This window comes from Sphaerodactylus townsendi, linkage group LG06 (genome assembly GCF_021028975.2).
Source record: "Sphaerodactylus townsendi isolate TG3544 linkage group LG06, MPM_Stown_v2.3, whole genome shotgun sequence".
Taxonomy (NCBI): Eukaryota; Metazoa; Chordata; class Lepidosauria; order Squamata; family Sphaerodactylidae; genus Sphaerodactylus; species Sphaerodactylus townsendi.
The window spans coordinates 83,403,656-83,429,457 of NC_059430.1; the positions used below are offsets into that span (position 1 = coordinate 83,403,656).

Sequence of the window (25,802 nt, forward strand, 5' to 3'; positions counted from 1 at the left end):
CTTTTTGTACTCAACTGCTGGAAACCTCAGAGTATGACTGAAGAAGAATTGAGTACTTGCATTTTGTTTTAAACACAGACTGAATGAAACTACTTGAAGGATATAAATGCTTCGGCGGTTTTCCACTTCAGGAACATGGTATTTTATTGCTCTCTAAATAATTAGATTTTGCTAGTTTGCCCACATTATAGCTTTCCTTAAAGAAAAGGAGCTTTGCTAGAGAGAAGCTTCAATGCATTTAAAGATTTGGGTATACTGCACTCATACTATGTAAAACAGTTTTTATTAAGAAGGAAGCAGTGCTGGATGCTCAATAGTCAATGTGTGTCTGTCTTTTAATAACCCTCAGTGGGTCCTTTCCAAAAATAAGGAAGGGAAGTGTCAATTTTTTTTAACAGTGTGCTGCAGTTTGTGATACATTACATACTGGTGAGGAGATATGCCAGCATAGGGGAAACAGTAGCACATATATAACAAGGCTGCAAGGAGATAAGGCAGCAATGTCTGCATCGTCAATGGAGCATGAATTCACTGCATTTAGGATGGCTGGAACCTCTCCAAACATAACACTACAGAAATAAATGAGGCACATTTGACAGAGATAGGAAGACTGCAGTACCGAGCTGGCGAGCCAAAACTGTCCACCTGCTGAGTCATGCTGGTAATTCACGCTGCTATTCTGCTATCTCTGTGCTGCTCTCAGATTGCTGTATGATAGGGCTTCCATTGCCGTCAACACAAGGAAAGAAACACAGAAGATAAAGCGTGTGTCAGGACAAAACAGATACTTGCTTCCCTGCATCCGTATCTATGATTTCAACAAGATGCCGTTCTATCAACGGATGGCACGTTTAATCTCTCTCTCACGGAGGACGCCTGTAATGACATGGATCTTACTATGAGAAAAGCCACAGCTATTAATCTTGTTGGAGTTAAAGCTGACTTCCCAAAGACAGTTATCCTTTTGAAGCCAATCCAGTGATGCAAAGCTGTGTACTTTGCACTTTACTGGGAACACTGGGTTATCTGATTTTTCTAGCATTTCTTGCAGTGGCTCTTCACCAATGTTTATGTAGTAATAAAAAATTTCAACATGACAGCTAAGAATCCTAAAAGATTGACCATTTTAATAGTTTAGCTATAGACAGCATTTCCCAGTGTATAGCAGAGGGAAGGGGATACAAATCAGTGCCTGAGAACAGGCTTTGAGATCTTATCCCCTCTAGGTAAGAGGTCATCAAGCAACAGTGCTCGAGAAAACATTCAAACCCCAAAGCCAATGAAACGGTCACAGTCCTCAGCTAAATGGAGATGCAACTGTTTAGCTAAAAGCCCAAATATCCATCCATGAAGAAAACTTCCCACTACCTCTCTGCATGAGCTACTGCTCTGGCCTTATTTTGCCTCCTTTCAGTTAACCTTTGCTGGTGGCCAGTAATTCTTCTGCATTTTCACATGGAGTGTGGTAGTGCCATTCAATTATTCCAACTGCAGAGAAGCAGAAGTACTGGTGGTCTTCAAAGGTTCTGTGTGAATCATGGCACATACTTACTTCCTCCCAATAAGAAGGGTGAGACAGCTCCATGACACATGCAGAAAGGAAGGAGATAGCCAGGGCCCCCGAGAAGGGAAGAACTGGGGTGCTAAGGTTCACTTTGACCAAGAAGCTAGGAAATCCACCTGCCTCATTTTGCTTGCTTGATCTTACCCAGCAAGATGCCTCTGTGCTTGGGAGTCTCAGAGATAGTTAGAAATCTCTTTATGAATTAGTTCCTGGCAATTTTAATCCTTTGCTTGCCTTGAAATCCACTATGCAAGTACCAATTGCTCTCCCATAGCAAAAGAACACTTGGTATGCTTTCCAGTCAAGTGATGGGTTACTATATCTATTTATAGCTTCTGCTATGATTGAAGATTGATTAGTTCCCTCCCACTCTACCCTGTCTTTAATTACAGGGTATATGTTGGAATCTTTTCCAGAGGCCTAGGACTGCTCCCAATAGACCTTTATAGCTCCTTAAAAAGTTAAGAACATAAGAACAAGCCAGCTGGATCAGACCAAAGTCCATCTAGTCCAGCTCTCTGCTACTCGCAGTGGCCCACCAGGTGCCTTTGGGAGCTCACATGTAGGATGTGAACGCAATGGCCTTCTGCGGCTGTTGCTCCCGATCACCCTGGTCTGTTAAGGCATTGCAATCTCAGATCAAAGAGGATCAAAGATTGGTAGCCATAAATCGACTTCTCCTGCATAAATCTGTCCAAGCCCCTTTTAAAGCTATCCAGGTTAGTGGCCATCACCACCTCCTGTGGCAGCATATTCCAAACACCAATCACACGTTGCGTGAAGAAGTGCTTCCTTTTATTAGTCCTAATTCTTCCCCCCAGCATTTTCAATGAATGCCCACTGGTTCTAGTATTGTGAGAAAGAGAGAAAAATTTCTCTCTGTCAACATTTTCTACCCCATGCATAATTTTGTAGACTTCAATCATATCCCCCCTCAGCCGCCTCCTCTCCAAACTAAAGAGTCCCAAACGCTGCAGCCTCTCCTCATAGGGAAGGTGCTCCAGTCCCTCAATCATCCTTGTTTCCCTTCTCTGCACTTTTTCTATCTCCTCAATATCCTTTTTGAGATGCGGCGACCAGAACTGGACACAGTACTCCAAGTGCGGTCGCACCACTGCTTTATATAAGGGCATGACAATCTTTGCAGTTTTATTATCAATTCCTTTTCTAATGATCCTAGCATAGAGGTTTGCCTTTTTCACAGCTGCCATGCATTGATTTGACATTCCCATGGGACTATCAACTAAGACGACTAAATTCATTTCCTGGTCTGTGACTGATGGCACTGAAGCCCCTGTGGCAGCAATGTGCCAATGTGAAGTTTGGATTTTTTGCCCCTATGTGCATCACTTTACATTTTGCTACATTGAACTGCATTTGCCATTTCTGAGCCCACTCACCTAATTTATCAAGGTCCGCTTGGAGCTCTTCGCAATCCTTTGTGGTTCTCACCACCCTACATAATTCAGTACTTATACCACTCTAAATACAGAGGTAAGAGTCATGTGCTTCCAAGAAAAAGCCAGAGCCCTGTGGCACTCAGTGGTAAGTTGTAGTACTATTGCAGTCAAAGCCCAGCTCATGACCTGAGTTTGATCCCGAGGGAAGTCTATTTCAGGTAGCCAGCTCAAGGTTGACTTCAGCCTTCCAACCTTCTAAGGTCAGTTAAATGAACACCCAGCTTGCTGGGGGTAAAGTGTAGATGACTGGGGAAGGCAATGGCAATCCACCCAACAAATACATTATACCTAGTAAATGACATGATGTGATTTTGCCCTAGGGGGTCAGTAATGACCTGGTACTTGCATAGAGGATTACATTTACCTTCAAGTACACAGGTAAGAATGGTGTGCTTCCAAATGTCAGTTAGAAAGAATATGCCAGTACTATCAGATGTTCTGGGAAAAAGGTGTTCTAAGAGCATTTCTGTATGGCATATTCCCCCATCACACCATACCACATAGCCAGGAGCTCAGGAACATTCCAAGGGGAGGAAAAAAACACCTTTCTCTTCAGTAAGCTTTCCCTCAGTCATTCATCCCTCTCAAAACAACTGAGGAGACTGATCACAAGCGACTGCAGACTTGTGCTGATTCCCACTGAGAAAGCAGACAAAGCAGGAGAGAAAATGTGGGTCCTAATTAATCTGGAACATGGAGGGGAGGGAACACACTGATAAAGAAAGTCTGCTCCTAGAACAGTGACTTGGAAGTGCCACACAGTTCATGGATTTGCCAAGGAATACAGGGAACTCACATTATTACTGTTCTGTGCAGCTGCAGAATAATATCTAAGTGTGCACAAAAATGCTTCATAGATTACAGAACAGTTAGAGCACAGACGGAGAATGACCTTTACTGCTTGAAAGGACAGCTGGTTAGATATGATCAAATAACGAGAAACAGCTGAACTTTTATTTAAACCTGGCTCCACTCTTACACATCAGCATGAGAAAATAAGGCAACCTCTGTGACCATCAGTATTTTTCAAAATTATGCCACTATGGGTAGCTATGAAATCTTGCTATCATACGTACTTCTGTGGATATGGTAATGGATTTCTTTGCTGCCTTCATACTTTGAAGATCTTGCCGTAGCGCTCCTAGTTTGGAATGGGGAAATGTGCTCATCAGGCATTATGTAGTCATTTCTAGCACAGATCCATGGAAAGATACTGCCATAAGGAGGGGGTAAACTACACACAACCTGCTGAGCATGGCTGTTTTTTTTAATTATAGATGTTGCTGCAATTGTACAGGATCTGAACTAAGGAATGTACTGAACACCAGAAATGTACTGATGAGCTGCACATAGGATTCAGCATTTCACTTCTGCCTATCTACAGTTGCACGAAACTTGGACAATAGACACAAATAACTGTTTGCACAGGGAAAAATAACCTTTTTTGCCTACACTGAATTATTGCACAGTATTCTATTTTACAATATAGAATTCCCTGGTGAATTCATGCTTTTTAATCACTGCAACTGCTTTCAATTTATTCTATGAACTGCTTTAAATTCATGGTATAGGCCAAATTAAATATTTTCAGGTCTTCGGGGGAAATTCTTAAGTTAGACCCATGTTTATTGTAGCTCTTATTTCCCCCCAGTATGCCAGTACAAATTATCATTACCATAGTAGAGGATGGTAAATGCCTACCTAGTTTACTTTCAGAAACTGCTTTTATTACTGGCTGGGGTTAATGCCAACTTGGACATTTTGGAACATGTATGTATTTCTTTTTTTAGAGGATGATTGTCTTAGTAAATAGCTAACATGAGGTTCAATTTATTTTGATGTTCAATCAAAATAAGCATATGAAGTGATCAAAGGTTTTCCAAGTATAAACTTAAAAAAGACTGTTCCAAATTACATCTGTATATGAATAAAATATAATTGATACTTTCCCATTCACTAACCATAAAATGCCAGGGATGCTCTAACACATATCTGCTTTTATGATACAAGAGGTTTAGAAAGGAAATTTAATAAACCCTAGACGTGTCCACAGTTTACTCATATCCTTGTCCCTCAAGAAACAACCTGAAACAATGTTAACACACAAACTAAACTAGACAAGTCAGATTTCATAATTATACCTTAATCAGAAGCGTTCTGGCATAAAATGGTGCCCGAGGACAAGGCCTTTTGTGGGGTCCACCCCCGATAAAGGAGGGGGCACAAAAACAAGGCCTTGCTCATGGCAGGCTCCCAGCCCAGTGCGGGCTGCTGCTGCCCCACCTCTATTGGAGGCCATACCTGCTCCCAGCCTCCAATAGAGGTGGAGGGCGCTCCTAGCCTGCTGGGCGCTCCCAGCCTGACACCAGCTGCTGCTGGGCTGGCTCCCCCCACCTCCATTGGAGGCGATGAGCAGGTGCAGCCTCCAGTGGGGGCAGCTCCTGCCAGGCTTGGCAAGAACTTCCCCACCTCCACTCACCCTGAAGCTCCACGGGCTGCGGGGCAGGGAAACCCTCACCAGGCTCTTGGTGGCCCAGTGACTTTTGGGATAAGTGGAGGTGGGGAAGCTCTCGCTGAGCCTAGTGGGAGCTGCCCCCACCCCACCCCCTTTCAAGCTCCCCGGGCCGTGGGGCAGGGAAGCTCTCACCAGGCTCTCAGCAACTTTTATTGTTCATTGTTCAAGTATTGAACAATTCAATTAATGGGGATGTTTGAGCATATAAACAGCAGCCTCAAGCAGCACTCTGATTAGTATACTGACTGTTTAAAGGTTCAGGACCATAAAGCTATAACATCACCCCTGCATTCAAGTTTTCTAGTCATATTAGAAAGGAACGCAAGGTTCTAGCAGCGTGACAGTGTGTCTACAAGAGGCTTCTCTATTCAAGAGGGAAAACCTGATGCTGCATAAAGAAAAAATACTGATGCAAGAAATCTTCTTAGGTGATGAGGTATCACATCTGTATTAATGGCTCTCCTGAGAAAGATCTGGCTGGAATGAACAAAGGACATGTAGCACAGAGGGGTCAATGTGGACAAACTGTGAAATGGAAATGGCCTTGCTAAGGTGATTAGCAAAATATTGCCCTGGGGGAAAAGGAAGGAGAGACTTTGGGGGAGAGGCAAACTTGTTTTAACAGATGGAATAAAGGACACCATAGCCTGAAAAGCTAAACCTTTCACCATTAAATAATCTTCCATTTGAGACAACTATTTTTTTGGTCAAGATGCATTCAGCATTAATATAAAAGCATTTTTATTTTGGCCATGTCATCATAAATTGACAAATAGCCATGTGGTCACAATTAGGAAGAAGTACTGCTCCAAGAAGCAAGAGAGCCCTTATAATACCATAACATCTAACTCTTCTCATAAAGCATTCTGTTATTTACACAGCAGTTTTCTTTTTTTAAGCCTGCTTGACAGTGAACATTTCAGAGAAGTCCAATTTGTAAATGACTAGCTGATTTAATTCTTCTTTGTTGAGGACTGTCACTCTTAGGTTGGCAGTGACTTGGAGGATTAAAATGTTCTCCCATTGCTGACATTTGATAGCATCTATAAAGCTGAAACATGAACGAATGAATGACCCTGAGATATGGTTGGTATTATTAGGTCATACGATTGTGTTATCAGAATGAATATGAGGATGGAGCTGGCATCTTGCTTTGTTGCAGGCCCTGGTCCCAGAGTCCGTGTCCATGTTAAAAAGGCCATTGTGGTGGTGGAAGGGCAACTTTTTGCTTTGCAAGCCTCCCCACACTGCTGAAAAGTCTCTATGGGAGTGGCAGAACAATGGCTCATTGGCACCATAGTCCAGTGTTTGCAGTTTGGTTGGGGCTGTAAGTCTGAAGCATTCTCTTTGATATGCATAAGGTCTATCAGAACCTGAAACAGACTCACAGTGGCCAAAAAGGCTATGAAATCCTGCAACGGCTACACAAGGAACCATTGCCATGAATGTTGAAATCACCCTGAACAATCAGTCTGGGTGTCTCTAGAGTCTAGTGCCAATGCTGAGATCATCTCTGAAAAATCAGAAAAAGTGACCAATGAGAAACTAGATGACTGATATATAAGTAGGCTGGTCTATCCCTGGAACCTAACATAAAGAACAAACAATCAATACCAGCCATATTTTGCATGGGGTGCGAAGGAGGAAAGAAGAATGATAGCCGCCACCCTTCCCAGACCTCCAGAACAGGGTTGCTCAAGACTATATAATCAGGTGGCATTAACTGAGTCCGATGCCCTCTATTTTCCTCCAAATAGGTCTCTGTCACAAACTCAAATCAATTTTCTCTTCCTCAGGGAGTTTAGTTTTATTGCTTACTGATTTAATGGGGCACAATATTAGTGAAGAGTTAGATACCTCTGCACCAGTATTTCTGAGGATGGACCATGATACAAGCTTGTTTGTATCACACCATTCAGCTTTCAGAAACCCATCAGAATACCTTCCCACTGCCATCTGGGTGGGAATAGTGCCTTCACCACATATACTCCCCACTAAGAGTTAATACTGATCCTCCGAGGAATATCTTCAGCAAGCTACCATGCTCCCAGTTCAGGGGGAAAGTGGACAGGAACATCACCAGGAGACAGGAGGTTGAAATAATTTTTTTTATTCAAACCAAAGAGGATTCAATTAATAAAGGAGAAGAACTGTGTGAACAAAGAAAACTAGCTTTTTTTATCAGACAAGCAGGAGGCAGACTCCAGCTTACGTTTTCTGTGCATAATAAAACAATAAATTTTACAATTTTGTGACACCACGTATGCTTCAACGTATTTCTTTCAATTGGCTAAACCCTTTCTCTCTTCCCCCCTCCCATCCTTCTACAATATATCACCTTAAAGGTGCAGCTAGGTTCCAATTAATTCCTTGAAGTTTGAAAGCTCATGCAAGCTTCTGGGCAGATTCCCAAATTACCTCACTAACTAAATCTCTAATGCTATAGGAAACTTATCAATTTTCTATAGTGTGAGTGAGATTATTCTTGTGTGTTCTTATAATAATATGATTCTTGGCATGATCATAATCAATTTCACTGTACTATTCATCCATATATATGCATGCATGTGTGTATAAAATACATATTCCACCATCTTCTAAACTTTCCTAAGCTTTCATTTCAAACCTGTAGGGGCAGTCCTTCAGCCCCCCTCTAATTGACTCACAAGACTCTTTTCTCATTACCTAGGACCTCATTAAAAGTAACAACTTGCACCTGTTTATTCTGAACCTCTACTCTTAGAGCAATCATTTATTGGACAGAAAACAGTGGGAGTGTAATCCAGCACTGGTTTCTAGGCTGCCTAATAAGTTAAAAATCTATGCTAGGATTCACTGACCTATCTTAAAACAAGGAAAACTTTGGTCAAGAAGCAAAGGCTTTTGGGTAGTGTCTCTTATTCTTGAATTGTGTTGCTTGTCCCGGTCACTACAATACCAATGAAACTAGTGGTCCAATAGCATTCAACATCTAACCACTGACAAAGCTGCCATAGGAACAGCCCAGAAGCTAAGTAGTGAAGAATCTGGGCTGATGTCATAGTTTGGTTCTTTCTGCTATGTGCTTACACTAGACTAAATTCAAAATGGCAAAGTGCTAATTTATAAACTTTCCCTGATACAGTTGGTAAAAGAGATATTTTTTAAAATTGCCTATACATGTCATCAGCAGCCACTGTTCAGAAGCAAAGCAATTTCTCAATAAAGAGATGCTAATGTAGTTGAAAGTGAAGTCAGAATTGCAGATCAGTATTTAACAGAAAAACTAATCAAGAGTGATAATACAATTGGAAATGTCAAATTATTTGACTTTGCAACAGGTTCATTTGCTAGTATTCATGCTCTGATTGGTAAAAAAAAGTTACTACAGAATTATGTGGCATTTCACAATAGAGAACAACTAATCACTATGGAATGGTGCTTGTGATCTCTAGAAACAAATTCAGAATACAAATGTGAATATTTTCCCCCTTGAAATAGAACAACAGTGTTCATTTGACCAAAATGCAGCAGCTGATTCCCCAATGACCCGAATACCACCATTGCTTGTTAACGCAGCCAGATGAAAGTAATTGAGGGAGACACAGAAAAAATAATTCAGCTGCATCTATTCATGCCAAAATCCTTAAGACATAATTGCCTAAGGATGGAACACGTGGTGACGATTCACTACCAGCCAATTGCCACAGTGTTCCAGTCCCCCGCCGGCCTTCCTCCCCCAACAGAGAAGAAGCAGGGCCCAGCAGGGCAGCAGCGGCAATCTACCTTCCTGCCTGGCCCAGCATCCCCGAGCTCCCCCACAAAGAACAAGCAGGGCCTGGTAGGAAGCAGGGAGGGAGGTAGAGGGCCCAATCCTCAGCCCCGCATGGAGGATCGTTGCCTTTTCTGTGCTTCCCAAGTCCTGCTCACTGAGCCCCACATGGAGGACTGGTCCTCTCTCTCACCATCCCTTCAGAAGCACAGAAGAGGCAATGTCCCAGGAGCTCTGCACCCCTCAGTTTTCTAGACCCCACTGCATTTTACCCAACCATGGGCTTTACTGCTAGTATTTTATAAAACCAAAACAAATAGTGTCTAATGCCTGCTCTCACCTTCCTCCAAGAGTTCCATTTGTTATTCATTTTATTCCTATGACATATCTTCTTTTCTTCTTAAATCCTGTGTCACTTCATTCAATAGTGCAAGAAAAGCCTTGGCCTAACACAACCATGTCAGAGATATTACCCCTTTTTAACATGTTGCCTCAATCAAAATAAAATCATTAGTAGCAACGAAGACTGCTTTGGTTAGCCAGAATTTTATTACAGGGCTTCCCATTTCAAGAATGTAGAAAGCAGTCCTGGGACAAAAAACAAGAGCTGACCAGTGATGGAAAAAGGTTAATAGCACTGACCTAATGATATTAAAAACTGCAAGTTTTAAAGAGTCCACTGGAATCTGCATTTTATTAGATTGCAGAACAGTGTAGAAATATGGCGTTGCATAGCGTTACCTTATGTTTTACTGGATTAAAATGGCAGAATCAGAGACTTAATAAAATAAAGTCAGCTTGAAAACAGAGATCTTGCACTAACTACAGCCAGCAGACCAATCCTCAGCCCCGAGGTACAGATTAGACTACAAAAAGTTTTGCTCTTTTCAATCTTTTGGTTTCTTTCAGATCACCCTCTGCCCCAGAAACAGCTTTAATTGCAGCTATTTAGAGACTAAGTGAAGTAATATGGTGGTGATATGCTGCTTAGGTTCCTATGTTACAGTGATTATCCAATTAGCTACCTGCCTGCAGTGAATAATAATGGTAGCATTTAAAACAAATCGATAAAATACATCCCATCAGTTCTTGGCAGGCCCTAATGCAAGCTTTATAAATATGGGCAGAAAGAATAAGCATTCCAAAATACACTTAAGCAGCTTTGGAGAGGTCTCGGACACCACAAATGCTGACACGTAACACAATCTTTTAAGTGCGCCCATTTAATCGGTCAAATTCCACTTTCTTAAAGTGTTGATAAACAGACGTTAATATAATAAAACATTTATGCTGATTTTGCAGCTTTTTCTGAAGCAGACAAAAGTTACGAAAGGGGAGGGAGAGTCCCACAACTTTGTAAGAACAAGGATTATACATTTCCTACCAAGCGGCAGAGTAAGTTTATTTGAAATACCACCAGAGACGTACAGTGCTCTGCATCTTGCTGAGTTATTGTGAAGCTTGCTGTCTTAGTATCAGTAACAGATTCAGGTCTAACCGAAATAGAAGCTCCATCCAAACAAGAACGAAGTGCTCATGATGGAAAATATTGCTGATCAAGGATTAGTCAATCTGCTCTGGATGGGACCAGACTTTCTATGACAGAGCAGCTTCACCGCTTAGACAGCACTCTTATACGTGTTTACAAATGAAATTTTGCATGGGGTAGAAAATGTTGACAGAGAGAAATTTTTCTCTCTTTCTCACAATACTAGAACCAGGGGGCATTCATTGAAAATGCTGGGGGGAAGAATTAGGACTAATAAAAGGAAACACTTCTTCACACAACGTGTGATTGGTGTTTGGAATATGCTGCCACAGGAGGTGGTGATGGCCACTAACCTGGATAGCTTTAAAAGGGGCTTGGACAGATTTGTGGAGGAGAAGTCGATCTATGGCTACCAATCTTGATCCTCCTTGATCTCAGATTGCAAATGCCTTAGCAGACCAGGTGCTCAGGAGCAGCAGCAGCAGAAGGCCATTGCTTTCACATCCTGCATGTGAGCTCCCAAAGGCACCTGGTGGGCCACTGCAAGTAGCAGAATGCTGGACTAGATGGACTCTGGTCTGACCCAGCAAGCTAGTTCTTATGTTCTTATGAGAGTTCACCTTTTTTATTGCAGCTTGCAGCACCTTTGCTCCATTTGACTTGGTGTTCCAGCTGCATCCCTCCCTTGAGACACAAATCTGGTCCCAGCCATCCAGGCACTTGTCACATCTAGACCGGACTACTGCAGTACAGGCACATCTATACTGCTGTTTCATAAAGCTGTTTCATTTAGCACTTTTTATCCTAATTTTTAAAATAAGGTGTTGGAGGAGGGAGCTGGGCAATGGCTTCACTACACCAACAGCCCAAGCAGAAGTAAACATTAACAGCTGGACATGATGCAACACAGCTGTGAGTGGCACAGTACCTCTTGACTATAAACCACTGATATGGCTGATCAGGCCTTCCACAGGAACAGTGCTACAGGCTGAGAACAGGACCACACATCTCACCAGGAGAAAGCATCAACAAGGAAGGAGACCCAGACAGGCTTCCCAGGATACTCCAGCACAACAGCCTAACAGAGCTGAAAATTGCCACCTCCACGAGGTATGGCCAAATATGTTATTCATACATAAGAAATGAATGTCCACATTAGAACCTGTTTTATCAATGCCTCTTACAGAGCTGCTTCACTTAGCATTTTGTTTTCAGGACCCTAACCACAGTGTTAAAGAAGGCATTACTGTACTCTCTTCAGGTGGGCAGACAACTGAGAAGGAGCCTTTTCCAGAGTGGCATGTTGAATGTAGGACCCTTCTCAAAGCTGAGACAGATACAGGCATACAGGACAGATACAGTTATAGATATATTTAAAATCCAAAAGTCTCTCAAATTGTTCTGTCAGGGAGTTAACCTCCTCCCCCTCTGCAACATCTATCCATTAGGCCAATCAGAGTGCAGGACGCGATAGCCAATCAGGTGGCTTCTCCTGTTCCTAGGCCTTTATACCTTACTCTGACTGTAAAAAATGTTTTGCACTTTTAAAATTTACTTTTTTTCTGCAATCCATCAAAGGCTGCTTTGGAGGGTGGCCTGTATAGCATTATTCTATGCTGAACCCCACCCCTAACCTTCACCATCCCCGACTTTGCCCACAAATCTCCAGGAATTTCCCAAACCAGAGGTGTCAATCCTTCTTTAAATAGTTGCCAGCAATTGCAAGCCAACAGATACATTTCTAAATAAGGATCTCCTTTCTTTTGCTTGCCAAACCATTGCTCCAATTCTAATTAGGATTTTAAAAGGTAGAGAAAACAGCATTACTAAATACATCACAACCTGCCTTAATGATTGTGTGCAAGATGTAAAATTTATTTAATTTGCATTGTCGGTACTTAGTTGATCTCAGAGCTAAAGCATGACTACCTTTACATTCATCGCCTTGACTCTCACACTGAATTACTGTTCATTTCTCAAACTCCAGCTATAATTCTGAGATTTTCACAGAACTGAAGAAAAATAGATGTGACTACTTGATGGCACCAGAAAATAAAATAATAGTACATGAAGTTTTATATATTTAGCATTACAATACAATGAGAACAAACTACATTGTAATAGAATTAAACACAGTATAATGTTTAATACATAACAATAATAGTGCTTCAGAATCCACATGCATACTTCAGCTCACCCTTATCAGAGATTTATAGCACTCCCTTGCCTTAGAATATCAGCATCCAAAAGCCTTCCAATTTTTGAGGATTGACCACCTTTGGAAATGTTCCCCATACCTGAGTCCCATAACTTTAAGTCACATTCAGTAGGAATGTGTCCAAGGCAAAGTGTTTTGAACTCATCTACCTACACAGTCCCATCTTCCCATCTTGAAGATGTGTTACTGGATTAGAATCAGCTGTTAATGGAGGCAGATACAAGAAATCCTGAATAGATCCTGTCAAAGAGGACTTAGTTCATCCTTACAGTCCTGAGCAGTGGGTGGACTGAATCAATCGCATCTCCTATGTTCTCAACACCACAGGGCTACCTGCCATTGTTATGCTGTGGTTTCCCTAGCGCAATTTCCCCACCCAAGGTTGCCTGGGAAAGCAGATGGTAATGAAAACTTGGAACATTGGGCTGCTCTCTATTGCTCTGCTAGGAAGAGGCAGTGCTGCTCCCAAGGCCACCACTGCTCCTGTTGCTACCTGCCTTTTGTCAGTGCCTAAATAAGGGACAGCCCTGACCTAGACAAACCAAGCTAGCTTCGTTTCCTCAGATCTCAGAAACTAAGCAGGGTCAGTTCTGGTTGGTATTTGGATGGGAGACCAACAAGGAAAACCAGGGTGGTTACACAGAGGCAGGCAACGCAAATCATCTCTGTTCATCTCTTGCCTTGGAAAACCCTATGAGGTCGTTATGCAGCAGCGTCTATGTCATTAAGTCACTGGGAAAAACTCAAAAATAACATAAGAGTTGCTGAAAATGCAGGCCGGAGGTGGGGGGTGGGGGGGCAGAGAGCATCCAGAGCTGCCCAAACTTGGGGCCAGTTCTAGCCTCCTTCCACTTACCAAGGATGATGTTAAAATATATGGCCTTAATCCAATAGGGTGGGGTGCCCTCATATTCATTCCATTGCTAAAAGAAGGAACCCAAAGGGCAGGTCAACACAATCCACTGCAAGAAAAAGCAATCGTTTCTAAGGAATGGCTAAGTGGCAGCTCAGCAGCTGAGTGACAAAGTTCAAGGTGGCAGGACTTCTTTACATGGGGCTGGATTCCACAGGAAACATCCATGTGAAAATCAGTCCTTGAAGAAAATTTTAAAAAGCTAAAATTAATCCTCCCAGCAGCTGTACCCCCACTATCTTTTTAGCATATGCAAGAGGTTGTTGAGGATCTAATTTCATAGTCAAATTAGATGAAACCATATGGACTCTGTTAAACATTCCATTGATCCCCATACATACTATTATTTCATTCAAAAATATATTAAAGCACCATGTTTGCTGCAAATGAGTTGCTGCTGAGTTACTGCTTGTGCAAGGGGTACTAGGCTGTGTACATTTTATTTTTCCTCTTGCACACTGCTGGATTCAACTTTTTGGACTGGAATGCTTTCCAAAATACATTTTGTTCATGAATGATGACAAGGCCTGGGTTGAGGGGGCACACAGCAGTTTACAGTTTTTGCTGATAAGCTGGCAGCCACCTCTGAGCTTGTCTCTCACAGCAGCAAAGTTATTCTTTGAGTTTCCAGAGGCACAGCTCTCATTAATATTATATTTCATTTCAAGAAAAGAAATATTTACTTACTTGGAAGTCCTTTTCCTCCAGGATCTCCCTCTTCCATCTGACAAGGAAGGCAGCACAAACATATAAATGGAAGTGAGAAAACCCCTCTGGTTCAGACTGTTAGTAAAAAACAAGAGAGAGAAACAGCTAAGTTATATGACCAGAAATTAACAGGCATATTTTGATATGTTTAAGATAAAGCTCTGCCATAATCATTTTGGCCATCTTCCAAATAATCATTTTCAGAGGCAATTTTTAAAATTTATTCAGAATGGATGTATCTCCTATGATATGAATAGGTTGATTCATGAAGTATCAAATATGCAGTAACCATCTAAAGGCCACCCCCCACCCCCACCCACACACCCACATGTCTCCCCGGCTGAAGACAGAAGCAAAAATACCACAACTTCTTCTTTCAACCTTCTTGGGCTACCAGGAAATGTAATACGCCTTTGCTTGTTTACACTGGAAGAGCTCAGCTTACCAGCAAACATAAGATGCTATTATTATTATTATTAATTATTAATTATTATTAATTATTATTATTTATTGGGTTTATAGACCGCCCTCCCCCCGAAGGGCTATCATACAGGTGTACTGTGAATCAGGTCAAAAAGGGGCAAAATGTGGACAGTGTATTTCCAGATGATGTGTTGGATCCAGACTGAATTTTCCAGTGACAGAATGAAACTTTCCAGTTTGTTTGCACCAGTGAGGCTAAACAGATAGCCAAACTGAACAGAGATGACTGGCTTAAATGTATGCCCCATGTTTCTTAATATATACTGTCAGGAAAGGTCCTGTTCTCATTTTTTAAAATTTTGAAAAAGTCTAAACAAAGTCTATCATAATCAGTTTGGATACAAAATAACCATAGCTGAAAACAGCACAAGACTTACAAAAACAAACACTGTAGCCACCAAAATTACAAAAATGTTCCTTTTGTTAAAACTCCCTTTTAAGAAAATAAAGAGTGTGAAGGAATCAATTCCCATTTATCTTTATCCAAAATACTATATCAAGTCTATTTTACTGGTATCTTTGTTACTCTCCAAAGCAGTAAATGTGATCAAGGAATACATCATCATTTTTGTGGATCAGAGCGGCATTTTAGGAGAATAATCAGAATTTCAAAATTTGGTGAAAATCAACCAGCACAAAAGAAAGACTCAATTATTTGAAGTAAAAGCTGATTGTGCGTCAACATAATGAAGTGCGGCCGCGCTCCTGCTCATTGCGGGAGGGTGTGCCCCAATGAGGGCCATTTTGCCTGGTTTAGAGAAAGGAAATAGCTTCAAGCCCCTGCTTGTGCATGCGTGAGTGCCGGGAGCCGATTGGAGGCATGCTCTCGCAAGGCCCGGCAAGAGCACGTCATCAGAATGGACCAGGCAGGGCCTATATAAGGCCCTGCCTTGTGACCCAGGCCCACTCTGCCTTGGGAAGCCAAACAGTGAGGACAGCAGAGCAGAGCGTCATTGGAGCCTGCATCTTTGCCCTTGCTGGCTGAGTCTGTTGGCTAGCATCTAGTACGCGGTTAGATTTGAAGTGTTCAGTGTAATTGGTGCAATTTCATTGGCCAGCACTTCCTTGAGTTACTAGCTTTTCACACCCGATATCCTGTTTTTGATCATGGCTTCTACAAAAGGCAATAAGTGAAAGACCGCCAGGGGGGCCAGGAGCCACGTAACAGGGGAACTAAAAGGAGCGCAGGGCATGCTGCTCAGGCAGACTCAAGCACCAGAAAAAAGGCCTCCTCAATGGCCACAGCTCACCCAGCTACCACTAGGGCGGTGGTGGCCAGGCAGGAGCGCATCCAGGTGAGCTCTCCAAGGGCTCCAGCCCGGGGCAGATCGAGAGCGGCTCAGCTAGCCCCCTCCTCTCCCTCAAGAGCTCGGTCCATGGGCAAGGAAAAGCAACTCCCCAACCCAAGGGCGCTTCTGGGTGGGGTTCTACAAGTGGCAAGAGAGGTTATGCCACTAATTCAGCTGCCTCGCGCCCAGGCTGGGGTAGCCAGCTAGGGCTTTCAGAGATAAGCGCTATGATTTTCAAGGGCCTAGCGAAAACGTTTGCACAACTTGCCCATGATTCTTCAACTAGCGAGGTGACTGCACCATTTTCTGCCACTTCTACTGCCCACCCAGCCAGTGCATGAACCAGTAGGGAACAAAGGGGTGGAGGTCCTTTCACAGGTGGAAGAGGAGCTGGCTGCAGTAGCTTCGTCGTCAGAAGATTACTCAGGATCCAGCCATGACTAGCGGCACAAGAAGCGGCGTCAGGGCTCTTGCCGTCACTCTGAGACGCCATTCGCCATCATTGTCTTTGTCCAGTGAGTACTCCTCTGATGAGAACTGTCCTCATGGGAAAGGGACATTATGAGAGGACAGGGCCGCCATCCCTTCCCTTCCCCCAGGTTTAAGAGGATGCAGGAATCGCAGCTTGGGCTTCCCACCAGGTGATCCTCCCCCGCCTCTCCCCTTCAATGGCAGTGAGCCGACCAAAGATCCCCCTTCCCAATAAGCGGATGGAGTGAGCCTTCAACAGCTATTATGTAGACGTTTTAAAATTCATTCACACTGGGTTCTCAGCGAGGGTCACAGGTCCTCCACGTTGGCACCCAAGGTAAAACATGTCGATAGAAGTTTTGACAACTGGTTACTAGGGTATGAGGAGTACATGGCCTTGATTTCCGCAGCTTACCTGCTCAGGTCCTGGCAGCTGGTGGCCCATCAATGCAATGTTTTTCAGGCCTGCCTTATTGGAGGAGATTTAGCTGCCATAAGCTAGGACGAGAAGTTTTGCAGGGTGGCGTCTTGTTGCAGTGATTCGATGGGACTTGCTAAATAATCAGGCCTGGACGATGTTTGTTCAGCCCTTTGCTCATCCCCAGGGTCAATCATACAGAAAGAGGTCAAATTTCCAGGGGGGATGGACCACGCCTGGTTTGCTGGGAATTTAACTAGGGGAGATGCCATATATCTTGGGGCAAATTTGTGCACTCTTGTGAGTCCTGCCTTGGTCCTCATGCCAAGACAGTCTGCACGAGAGGCAAGAAACCACAGCCCTTTTGATGATTCCAGCTCCCCTGTTATTACACCTCCTCAAGAGGTAGGGATGGAACAAGCCAGCAGTTGGAATGCCCCACGGGGGGCTAAGGTTGTTTGTGCCCCTAGCAGAGGTTGGAAAAGGGCACTAGAAAGGGGCACATCACCCAACTGGAATGCCCCACTCTAATCTCGCCACTGCGGTCTATTCCTCCAGCAGGCAGGCTCGAGGAATTCGGTTGACTCTGGGGGACAGCACTCGGGCTGCCCAGAGGATTGGATTACCCCTCCCATGCTGCGCCATTTGCTTTCTTCTGCTCCATGTCAATAAACCTTGGGCAATGGCCAATTTTCTATCCATAAATAAGTGTCATGTGTTATTATTCTAGCCATATATTAGGTAACCAGAGCGGAAGAGTCTACACCTCAGCCCACAATGTAAGTTGTTTCTATGTTAATGTGTTATATGAAAAATTTAATAAGCGTTAAAAATTTTTTTAATAAGCATTAAAAAAAAACCATTTCTAGATCGTCTTTAACCAGGCACACTTAAGATGGATATCTCTTATATTTATGATCTGATGGTAATAGACTTTTGGTAATTTTGGACTGGAACAAAACACTGGGTAACTTTTATAAAAACTCAAAGGAAAACCATCTGTCAGTGTGTTTTTTAAAAACAAGCTGAAAGTTGCAAAGCATGCTCAAGATCTGAATTTATTCTTGATATTTTCCTCTTCCACACTGCTGTTCAATACTGTTTTCCAAGTCTCTTTTAAATTAAATCAAATAGGCTTAGGTATTGAATTCATTAAAGGAAAAATGTATATTCCCTTTAGATTTAAGAATTCATCATGGTTCAGAGATAAAACCATGCTACAAAGTATTTCAAATGGATAGTCTTGGACAGTTTTGAAAATTGAGCAAAACACCTAATGCATAATTGCCTTTCCTAACACCTGCTACCTATTACACCTTTCCATTTGCAAGTCTTGAAGTTATACTAGCTTCATTTTTAAACGTATAACACTTCAGGCCAAAAATCAAATATAAACAATGACCTTGATTTCAATATTTTCGCAAAAGTTCTTAAGACAGATGTACAGCCTTCCACAAGACTTATTCATAACATATTAGGCATGACTTGGAGCGCATCATCAAATACGCATCTGCCACCATCAATAAAAATCATTTAGACGGTTAAAATCACAAATATCACATTGCCTTGCAAAAAAAATTGCTTCTGTGGCCAAACTCAAAGCTATTATTACAGACTTCACTTGCATGCTCTTATGAATTAGTCAGAGGAGTTGGAAGGGGGTTGAATAGACCATGCCCCACCAGATAAAGAGGAAATGCTTTTATTTATGGTTAGAGTTGCATCCATTTATGATTGCATCAAAGATGATTTCCCTGTTAAGTTGGTTAGTTTACATACCTTTTAGTAAAAGGGTCAATTCCCAGCCACAGAAGGGCAAGAAACTTATCACCACTTTTAGATGATTTCTAGCAGGTTTTAAAGTAATAACATCTTAGGTCCACAATATGAATCCTAAAGGCATCAAATATTAACAATATCCTTTCAACTATTTTTAAAGTACCATACAATTGTGCTTATTAAATATTTAATAGAATACCTCCAGCTCTGAATAATTTCTCATCATCAAAAATTACTACCCTCTGAGAGCAGCAAAACAAAATATTTTCTAAGGAAGCAATTATGTAACAATCCTCCAGGTGAATAGGGAATTCTATACTTGCAACAGAAACAACAAAAATGTTACCTTAGTGGCAAGCCTGTGCAGCTAAACACAGATCTACCTTCACACATAGAAGGGTGGGGATAAAAATCTGATTTGGCAAACAAAGAAGTAGTTTGTGAGGGTGATACAATTCTACATATGATACCCATGGACAGCCTGGCCCTTCCCCTAGTCAACACCTGTTTTCTTTCCAACACCAGAAGTAACATCATCTGGTTGGAAAAGCAAGTGTGGAGGGGATCTGCAGGAGATATAAGCAACAGGGAGGATTTGTAACCCTTCATTCATGGACCCTGTCACTGTAAAAATAGGAGTTTCTACATCCTATTTATTCTATAGCAATCGGCCACCAATACAACACATTTGGCTCTTGGATTCCATCTATGTTTTTCCCCTCAAAAAAGTTGTTGCCGACTAAATAGCAGCAAACCAAGTATGGGAAATTGTGTTGGTCTTTTAAGAATTAAGTTCTGTTTAGTTGGGGTCAGTCTTCATCTCTAAAGCAACAGTTACATTGCTGATTGCTGACTAGGAGTGGGCAACATTTTTTTCCTGATTTTTTTTTTGTGTTCAGGTTTAATAATTCCAAACATCTTTGAAAAAACTGAAAAAAAGCTGAATGTCCAGACTGGCTTTCTTTGAGAACTGGAAACTTTTCAGGCCTGCTAAACCCGAACCTGAAAAATTCTAGCTGCCTCTGAAATCCATGTGGGTGGCAAAGGGTGCAGAGCTGAATGCTGGGCTTGGCTGAGCCCACGTGGAGTTCAGAAGCAGCAGCGTCATGGAGCTGAAAGCTGGGTTTGGCCTGGCAGAGCCCAGTGTTCAGCTCTGCATCATCTGCTGCCTCTGAGACACCGTGGAGTTAGGAGGAAGCAGGAGCACAGAGGAGAATGCTGGGCTCGGACTGGCTGAGCCCAGCGAACAGCACTGCACTGCCTGCCACCTCCGAGATTTTAAAAAATGGGAGCAGGGCCAAAGTGGGCTGAATAATACCAAAAAATAAAGGCATTATTTGGGAATCACTTTTCCTCTATCTGAAATCACTGCCGGGGGTGAGGAGTGGGGTTAACCCCTCGCCAAATGCTGATAAGTTATTTTTTAGGGTATTTTGGTTCAGCTTTGCTGAATGTACACTAAGGCTGGTTATCTGGGAAACCCGGATCACAGAAAACCCTTTAAAAAGCCATACTGGAAGCCAGCCATACTTGAAGCCAGCCATACTTGAAGCCAGCAGAGAGGAGGAGGAGAGAGAACTCTATGTCACACTTGGCAGGTTCTTGGCAGGTTCAGAGTGGCATGGAGCTCCCTCCGCCACCAATGCTTTCCAAGTCATTCGGGGTTTGGGAAATGACAATGGGTGGCAGGAGTAGCGGAAAATTTTTTAGGGTTTTTTTATCTGAAAATTTTCAGTAACTGCATTATTTGACTTTACCAAATATTTCAGAGCTTAAAAAACCCCAAACCTGAAATTTACTGAGCACAAGACATCATCACAAGTTCATCCCTAATGCACATCCCTAATGCTGCTTTTATGTATGTTGTTGACCATCTGCAAAAGATTTTTTAAAGAATTTAGAAGAAAAAGAAGAAGAGTTTGGATTTATATCCCCCCTTTCTCTCCTGCAGGAGACTCAAAGGGGCTTACAATCTCCTTGCCCTTCCCCCCTCACAACAAACACCCTGTGAGGTAGGTGGGGCTGAGAGCTCCGAGAAGCTGTGACTAGCCCAAGGTCACCCAGCTGGCGTGTGTGGGAGTGTACAGGCTAATCTGAATTCCCCAGATGAGCCTCCACAGCTCAAGCAGCAGAGCTGGGAATCAAACCCGGTTCCTCCACATTAGATACACGAGCTCTTAACCTCCTACGCCACTTCTGCTCCTGTTACAACTTTTTAGTTACAACTTTTAAAAAATGCGACAGTATATTATAGAAGCAAGCCATCCCCTAACAACTGTAAAATATTTTAATTGTGTGAGAATCTAATAGTGACTGGGTTGGTTCCAATGATACCCAAGTAGAAACAAAAATGGATCAAGCACAGTTCTGCTTGTGCAAGTTTTTGTGCAACATATACTGCATTTAGAGTTGATATATTACAGTGTTCATAAATTGGTTGCACAAGATTATAGTCAAGAGGATAAAGTAAGTATGACTTAGTGCAAGAGGGGATAAGTTATACTTCATGCAATAGTTCCTGCAGTCTTTTTCTTGTGTTTCCGCTTGTGCTAGAGTTCTAGTGAATAAAGTGAGACGTATATATGTCAGGTCTCTCTTCTGGCTGCATTTATACACACTATAGTAAATCCTAATTCGAACAGGTCCAGTGACTGTCAGAAGAGGTTTTTGTGTGAAGAGGTAAGACTAGAAAAACCCGAGAGTGTGTTCAGGGTTCCACAAGCAGCCCATAGCCAATAACAAGAATGATACTATGGAATCTAGCTTACGGTTCAAGTGAGCAGCTTGGTCTTTAAAGCTCATAGTTTCTAAATGTTCTGCTTAGAATTTCTGCTCTAAGCTGAAGAGGCTTGCGTATTTTAATATAATCATGTTACGGTAGAAGATTACCAGTAAGAACATAAATGTACTAGAAGAGAGAAATGCTGATAACTGTGTGAAATTATATTACAGCTTCTTAAACTGGAAGAAGGCTCCTTGGAGTATGGTTGGATCCACCCTGATATTCTTGGTTTTATGACCAGAATGAAACAGGCAGACACACTGGGGACCATGCATGAACTGACCTAAAGATCAAAAACCCACCGGGAATCTCTCATCCTTACACTTTCACATATAGTCAGATAAATAATTTGATGGAAGGTTCTTTTCACAATGTTGACCAAGACAGGTTTTTAAACACACTCTGGCAAAAGGTCCAATGATCCTAGAAAGTCAAAAATGAAGTTTTACTTTGAATAATACAATGATATCCAAGTGAGAAACAATCAAGTGTATGATGAATTAAGGATGAAAGTATCCCCTGCCCGAAAAATTAAGCTTTCAAGGGGGGAAATGACAGGTATTTGGTCACCTCTTGTGTTCAACTTTAATAATTAAATGATTATTTACCATCTGTTTAAGTGGGCATCACACAATGTATAAGAACATAAGAACATAAGAACATAAGAACAAGCCAGCTGGATCAGACCAAAGTCCATCTAGTCCAGCTCTCTGCTACTCGCAGTGGCCCACCAGGTGCCTTTGGGAGCTCACATGTAGGATGTGAACGCAATGGCCTTCTGCAGCTGTTGCTCCCGATCACCTGGTCTGTTAAGGCATTTGCAATCTCAGATCAAGGAGGATCAAGATTGGTAGCCATAAATCGACTTCTCCTCCATAAATCTGTCCAAGCCCCTTTTTTTTAAAAAGCTATCCAGGTTAAGTGGCCCATCCAACACCTCCCTGTGGCAGCATATATTATTCCAAAACACTAATCACACATTAATGTGCTTGAAGAAGAAGTGTTTCCTTTTTTTATTAAGTTCTAAATTCTTCCCCAGCATTTTTCAATGCTTATGCCCCTGCTCTGTGTCTAGTATTGTGAGAAAGAGAGAAAAATTTCTCTCTGTCAACATTTTCTACCCCATGCATAATTTTGTAGGACTTCAATCATATCCCCCCTCAGTCCGCCTCCTCTCCAAACTAAAGAGTCCCAAACGCTGCAGCCTCTCCTCATAGGGAAGGTGCTCCAGTCCCTCAATCATCCTTGTTGCCCTTCTCTGCACTTTTTCTATCTCCTCAATATCCTTTTTGAGATGCGGCGACCAGAACTGGACACAGTACTCCAAGTGCGGTTGCACCACTGCTTTATATAAGGGCATCTTAAGGGCTGCTTTATATAAGCCTCTTAAGTGTTAGAAAATCACCTCTGCTGTAAATGATCTTCCCTCCAGGGGATAAAATATAGATATTCCCAGTTTTTGAGCCTGCTTCCGAACGTAATGACATTCAACGGCAATTTTCGAGTGAGCTTTTTACAATGGCCTTGCTACTTTGACTGCAACCAGCTGTAAAGCTCCTTTATTCTGTTATCACATCCACATGAGGGAATGAATGCCAAGGTTTCAATAGTCTTGCTAAGGAAGCACCGTCACGCAGCCAGAATAGCAATGAGCCAGCTCGATTGAAGGTATCTTGCTAGTGCTTGCTTGCTTGTTACAGAATGATTGCCTAAATGTCAAATAAATAAATAACTAAATGCTGCTCAGGTGCAGATATTGAGGCAGATAGAAAACTATATAAATAATATATCAAGGGGAGCATGTCACAGAGTTTAAAGAAAAGGGTCCAAAATTGATATAGGTGATGTAGAATCATAAGAGAGATAAAATTGACAGGTCTTCTATCACATTTGAAAAAAAGATACAGAGGAAGAATCCCAGATTGACTACTTAGTTACTCAACAATAGAACACTCAGAATTTTAAGCCAGCACCATAGCTTTGGGTCCTAAGTTACATGACAGCAGTAGAACTCCCCCTCCCCCACCTCCTGCAGCAGGACCTCTGACATTTCTGCTTCCAAGGGCCAGTGTATTTCTGGGAACAGCATGGGGGCTACAGAGTTACTGAAAATACCCTCCCTTCCATTTGCAGAAGTGCCTTCTATCAGAAAAAAAGGCATTAGGATCCAATCTATAGTTGCTAAAATACCTCATCAGATTTAAAGCTATGGGGTGATACACAAAGGAACTTTCATGGTTCCTAATATGAAGACAAATAAGATGAGTCACTTGTGTATCACCACGCCCCTCATGCCCCCGCCCTGCCCCTTGCCCCCTAATTTCCTTTTGTCATTTAAAGCTGAGTACAAACAACATCTTTGGTTTGCAGGAATAAAAAGATAATTTGTAAACATGAACATCTTGAAATGCAATTTTTTTGCCATCAAGTCATAGCTGGTTGATGGTGACGCCATAGGATTTTCAAGGGAAGACACTAACAGAGGTGTTTTGCTATTGCCTGCCTTGGTGTAATGATCATCGTATTTCTTGGTGGTCTCTGACTACATACTAACCAGGGTCAGTTTTGACAAGATCAGACTAGCCTGGGCTACCCAGGTTAGGTGAAATGCAGTGTGGGAACCTCTATATGAATCCACCTACAGAAGCAGAAATGTTTCATTTCCCCTTAATTACCAGCAACCAACATCTCTTGAAGGACAAATGCCAATAAGGACAGCACAGGGGACTTGTGGTGGCTTGCTGGCAATAAAGCCACCGATAGAATAAGTGATTTTCATTTACACCTTTGTAGTTTTGGTGCTAGATAATGTAATGCACTCTGCACCTGATGTGCAGGCTGCTGGAACTTGCCTCCCTATGAAAATAGGTCACCAGGAGCATAGTACCAAAGGCTTCAGCTTCTATACCAGCTCTATATTGTCACTGGATTCAACTCAGAGTGCTGATTATAACCTGTATAAACCACTAAATGGTTTAGGCCCCAACAGATAGTCACCACTTTCATCTCTCATCGCAATCAGCTAAGAGTACCCTGCAAATCTATTGCCTGTGAACCAATTTACAAGTACATGATTTGTCTCAGTGGCTGTACTTCATCGGTGGAATTTCTCCGCCCGCGGAATCTCCCAGTACCTTTTAACTGTTTTCATGTTTTAAAACATTGACCTACAAAGATAATATGCATTGTAGATTTTCACAAGCCTTACGAGAACCTTACCATTTTTATAGAGCAGCTGAAGAGATTAACCCCATCAGGCCAGAGTTTTTTTTACCTCTGCTTTTGGCCAAAAGCTTCTCATCTATTGCCTAGTTAAATATCACTGATTGCAACCCTTTTGAAATCCAATTCGCTGTGACAGTGATCTATACTTCCCTTTTGCATTAGTAACAGTGCACACACATACTAACAGGCTTACAGCTTCCAATCCCTAATAGTTGGGGGTGTTTTTTTTGGGGGGGGGAGAAGGTAAAATGCTCTAGAAAGTATTACTCCACCAAGATTAGATAAACACAAATCAGTTTTGGCACCAATGGTTGCCCTGAGAAAGATTGACAGAAAAGGTCCGCAGCTAGATTAAAATTAATGCTGACATCATCATGGCTTTCCACCTCAGCTTCTTGAAACAGAGATCCTGACAGACACAGTCAACATCAAACCGAAAGTAACAAAACTGGGCTTCACCCTCAATGATGGGAGTTTCAACACATTAGGCATTTTTGTGTGAAAGCAGACTTCAAAGCCCTTTAAAACTTTTGTTTTCATCAGAAAGAGTACTTACTGGTAGCTGCTCCAGAAATTAAAGGTGGACTCACATTCGACTTGTGCCTCGCCAGCTGCACTGGCCTCAGATCTAATTCCAAATCAGATTCAAAATACTGGTCCTTACTTTTAAAGCTCTAAATGGTCTGGAACCCTTGTAATTGTGGGACTGTGTTTCATTATTCCCTCCACCCCGCTGA

At 42.3% G+C, this 25,802-nt stretch overlaps 1 protein-coding gene across 1 annotated transcript in view; it reads right to left on the reverse strand.

Annotated features, from left to right (window-relative positions):
* TBC1D22A (TBC1 domain family member 22A) overlaps positions 1-25,802 on the reverse strand; it is a 143,075-nt gene that overhangs the window by 14,080 nt on the left and 103,193 nt on the right. Inside the window, exon 12 of the mRNA XM_048500777.1 lies at positions 14,598-14,693. Within this exon, the coding sequence (XP_048356734.1) occupies positions 14,598-14,693 (96 nt within the window). The remainder of the gene's footprint in view (positions 1-14,597; positions 14,694-25,802) is intronic.